General features: G+C 40.4%; 1 protein-coding gene across 4 annotated transcripts in view; it reads right to left on the reverse strand.

Annotated features, from left to right (window-relative positions):
- Positions 1 to 5000, reverse strand: part of LOC138053445 (WD repeat, SAM and U-box domain-containing protein 1-like) — a 73862-nt gene that overhangs the window by 68483 nt on the left and 379 nt on the right. For all 4 annotated transcript variants that reach the window (XM_068900151.1, XM_068900100.1, XM_068900234.1 and 1 more), the window contains exon 1: positions 4706 to 5000. This exon is cut by the window's right edge. In XM_068900151.1, coding sequence (XP_068756252.1) covers positions 4706 to 5000 — 295 coding nt within the window. The remainder of the gene's footprint in view (positions 1 to 4705) is intronic.

The raw sequence follows: 5000 nt of genomic DNA on the forward strand, positions 1-5000 counted from the left end.
GAAAGTAAGAAAAGTTCGTTTCTTCGAAATTTCGAAAGAGTTCACAAGAAGGAAAGTTCGTTACTTCGAAATTTCGAAAGAATTCGCATCATTTCGCCACATTTTCTTCGAAATATCGCATTGAGTGACGGGAAATACCTCGCGAAATTTCGCCGACATATCGTCGAAAATTCGCGAGAACAATAGAAGAAATTCATCGAAATTCGCTCTCATTACTTTTGCACAGTACTGTACAAGTAATCATTGCTGAATAATGGTTAAGTCTGAAGCTTGATTTTAAAAATGGTTAGCTTTCTCTTGAAATTTGGTAACCGACATTTTTCACTGTGTAAGCTTGCTTCTTGCTTCTTGTGACGCCGATGAATAATAAAGTAGCTGCTATTTCCAAATGATGGAATTACCTGGTGATAAATAACCTTGTCATGGAGAGTAAATTTTTGACTTAGCAGAAACAATGGTCAACCCCAGGGTCAACCTCACGAGTTTGGGCGATTGTGATCTTTGTTTTGACTTTGCTCATTAACTGTCAAACTTTATAACACTTGACAGAAAAAGAAACTTACGAAAACCCAGCATCTTGCCATCATTTGACACAGATGCTTTATTGTCTGGTGGGTAAACATGCCGCGGTAACTTAATCACAGCGCCCGCTGAATTCCGGCGATGTCACTTTCAATTTTGCGATTTATTTGTGCAACCAAAAGTACAATAACAAAAATTGAACGTAGCAAAAATCTCCCAAAATATTAGTCGCTGATGGTAACTTTTTATATTTTATATTCACGGTTCAAAGTTAACGTTGTTTTCATGTCGTAAATATGTTATTCTGGAGCGACCGTCCTGGAAACTTCCTTCTACTCTTTCTAAAAACTGTGTATCAATTTACTTTTGCATCAAAATCTGTACCTTGCTGAGTTCGCATTTGTTAGTGTTAATAGTATTTTCGGTCCAATGCTTCTGTTTTACGAAGGGGTATATGTTTGAGGTCACCCATCCAGATACTAACCCCGCCGGATAGGCGTGAACTTTAGTAAACTTTAGTAAACTTTAGTATTACAAAGCTGTCAGATGCTCAGAGGGCACGCTTAAACTTGTGGTGAAAGAAGCTGTGAGGGAGCTTGAAAATTATCAACTTGTCAGCCCAGAAGCCAATGTTTCTCACTTCCCATTTATTTTCTTCAATCTTTCTGGGTTCAGTAATTTGCTAGTAACCACATGTCTTCTCAGGCTATTTACGCAAGACTTCTACCATCGCACTACAATGATAGACAATACCAAATCAATATCGTGCACTGTTAGAGCTACTTATTACGCAAGGACAACTTGAATCTCCTGAAAGACAACACACAGCTCAGTTGACATTTTATATGGAATAAATTGCTGTGTTACTTCACTACCACATGTAAGCAATGCGTGTCTATTTTTTCTAAAGAGGAAAGGAATTTCTTCTTTCTGACAAATGATTAATTAATAGGCTGGTAGCTGGTAGCCAGGTTTTTAACCTCAAAAAAGGATCTGTTTCGTCGTGCGAATGTGTGAGGACCTGTGAGCCAAAGGGCATCTCCTGGTATGACTTCTGGGTGACCCCTTAAATGGTCTTAATGACCCCCCAACTTGAAAAAAATTGTCTGGAACGGTGCACGTACCACAGGCAACCCAGTGTACCCTCATGGAGGGTCTAGTTGGAATTTAACCTGGGTTTTCTGCTTAATAATGTGTTCAAATAATCATCTTACACTTTTGTTAATTTCAGTTCTGGGGCATGGCTGCAAACATGAAAACAAAGGCAACAAACAGCTGTTACAAGGAAACGTATTCTCTGGAAAGTTCGCGAAGGTCAATGTCATGCAATGTGTTGTTTAAAGAATTTTCTAGAACTGACGTGACTCATCAATTTCAAAATAGTCTGTGACTCATAAGTTTGAAAAAAGAGTTTATTGTAATAGCTGTAAATAGTAACTTTTGGAAACTTCTAGACTCGCTTTAGATACTTATATAAGTGGCTCTCTCGTCAGTTGATTGGTTGTTGTTGTGATTTGGGACTTTGTTCCCTGTTTGTGATGCACGACCCCATAAGCATTAGCTTTAACCATTATTGTGCTGAAATAAAGTGGATGTATGTATGTATGTATGTATGTATGTATGTATGTATGTATGTACAGTGTATGTATGTACTTCCAAGTGATATTGCGTGACCAGTGACAAGTGAAGGGATTTCCCTGTTCGTGTGTGATTCTGACATTTTGCTGTCAAGTCTACAGTTGGTTTCCCTGGAGGGGTGATCAAGAAAGTAGAAACCAGCGAGTGGGTGGCCCCAATCAAAGCCCCAGTGAAAAAGGATGGCAGTGTGAGGGTATGTGGTGATTTCAGAGTCACTGTCAATCCACAATTAGAACTTGATGAGTATCCCCTTCCTTGCATTGATGATATTTATGAAAGCTTAGGTGGGGGCAACTTGCTTAGTGCCCTTGACCTTCGTCATGCTTATCTGCAAATGTAGGTGGAAGATGAGTCGAAGCCTTTTCTCACCATAATCACTCACCATGGACTTTACAAGAACCAACTGTTTAATTTATGGTGTGACTTCTGCACCAGCAATGTGCCAGCGGGCCATGGACCATTAGTCCTATAGGGCTTACCAGGGGTTTTCTATTATTTGGATGATATCATAGTCACGGGAGGCAGTCTGGAGGAACACCTTCAGCGGCTAGCTGCTGTTTTCAAAAGGCTTGACGAGTATGGTTTGAAGGCTAACCCGGAGAAGTGCAAATTTCTTAGAAGCTTTGAAAAATATTTGGGATATGTCGTCTTGTCTGAAGGTCTGCACCAGTCCCCTAAGAAAGTAAAGGCCATCACAGAGATGCCTAAACCACAAGACGTCACACAGCTGCGAAAAAAGATTAGATATCCTCATCACCCATCCGTAGATAGAGCTCTCATGAATAATGGTCTTGCTGAAACCAGTTGGACTGCTAGCATAGCCATAACATACTTGCCTGATTGGAGAGCTTGGACCGCAAGTTTCTGCACTTGCTTGTGTTTAATGTTTCCCGTTTGAAGGGATAAATCATTGAAATCTTCTGCAAAAGCCATATCATGCTTATAATCGATGCACAATCTGACAAGAAGTAATTAACTCACGACTTTCAGGTTAGATCACCGCTGCTCTCCTGACTGAGCTACAAGGTCAGACGGGAGCAGGTCGTGGGAATTTAAGGTGTCAATTTTCCTGCATTCATGTTCTTCAACCACAGAAAAATTACATCTTTTTTAGACAATTTACTGATCTGATACCAATATCCAAAAGAAAATTAATTCATTAACATGATACAAAAAGGTGCACTCACAACTTGGCCTTTTGCCAGCCTTATGAAATTGAACGCAGGGTATGGAATAGGGACATTTTGACAAAAGAAGACAGATCGAGAAAAGGACAAAAGTGTCTTTTTTAAAATCAATCTTTTTATTAAAAAAACCCAGTCTGCTGAGATGTTGAAAACAGCCGGGCCAAATCATGTCCACAGCCAGTCAGTTTGCCTGGTGCCTGGCTCTTAAGGAAACCCCCTGGAACTGAATATATTACCATAGCTAAGAAAAGTAAAAGACCTCAAAACGAGCAAGACATTACAAAATAATTGTACGAGAACGTGTGATTCAACGTGCGAGCCCTCCTTACCCCCCTCTCTCACCCCCAAAGGGCCTCTTCTGTAGGCCATCTGGGTGACCCCTCAAAATAACGGTCTAGCTTACATGCCCCTTGCTTGATAAAATTAACTGGAACGCTGCAATGGACCGTGTTATCGATCTTTTGAACGCCTGGGGCCTGATGGGTTAATACTTTCGGGCAGTTGTAAGCATACAAAAATCCGGAACTCATGCCTGATCTTTTCTCTGATACACGTGTATGTGTAATTACGGGAGAGGACAAAATGCGGAGCCCTACTCCATGGCGTACCCTATGGACTACCCAAATGGAGTACCCTAAAAATACTATTTCGAATGAGTACTGTTGATCAATGTGTAAGCAGCATCTTAAATAGTGCTTACTTAAGCCGCAACACCCATTTTAAACAGCATTGTTCAACAGTATTTAAGTCTAAGCACCCATTTTAAAAAGGTTAGCTTTCGATTATTGTTGTGATGGCCGATTACTGGGCACGTACAAAACACAGGTCACAGGGCACAGGTCACAGGTCACAGGTCATTGTTTTACTAATACAGAATGTATCCTAAACATTCATAAAAGCTAACCTTAGGCCTAATTATGCCTAAACAAACGTTTTTAGGCTTAAGGTTAGCTCTTATGAATGTTTAGGATACTTTCTGTATTGGTAAAACAATGACCTGTGCCCTGTGCCCTGAGACCTGTGTTTTGTACCTGCCGCCGATTACTTCATGTAAGCTACTCTTTTTAAAATGGGTGCTTAGACTTAAATACTGTTGAACAATGCTGTTTAAAATGGGTGTTGAGACTTAAGTAAGCACTATTTCAGATGCTGCTTACACATTGATCAACAGTACTCATTCGAAATAGTATTTTTAGGGTACTCCATTTGGGTAGTCCATAGGGTACTCCATGGAGTAGGGCTCCGCGTTTTGTCCTCTCCCTGTAATTACATGTCTTACGCCTTATCAATAAAACTAACAACAAACCTTCCATTACTGTATCCAAATATCACGTAGATAACAATATAAATGCACATACTTGCTGACCCGAAGTTCGGCGAAAAACAGCAATCTGTAACCCCAAGGTCGTGGCCTTCCGCTAAAAATTTCATCATTTTTCCACTCTGAACTTCCCACACACTTAAGTCGCCAAAACTTGTGCCAGCCACAATATGCATGCTATCTGGTGTAAAGCAACATGTCATCACACTACTTTCAAGTTTCTCTGTACATTTAACGAGTTTTTTCGATGATACATCCCAAATACAAAACGTTTCATCGGTGGAACCGGACACCAGAAAGCGAGAGTTTGGAGAGAAACGACACACACGAAC

Source organism: Montipora capricornis, chromosome 1 (assembly GCF_036669925.1).
Source record: "Montipora capricornis isolate CH-2021 chromosome 1, ASM3666992v2, whole genome shotgun sequence".
Lineage (NCBI taxonomy): Eukaryota > Metazoa > Cnidaria > Anthozoa > Scleractinia > Acroporidae > Montipora > Montipora capricornis.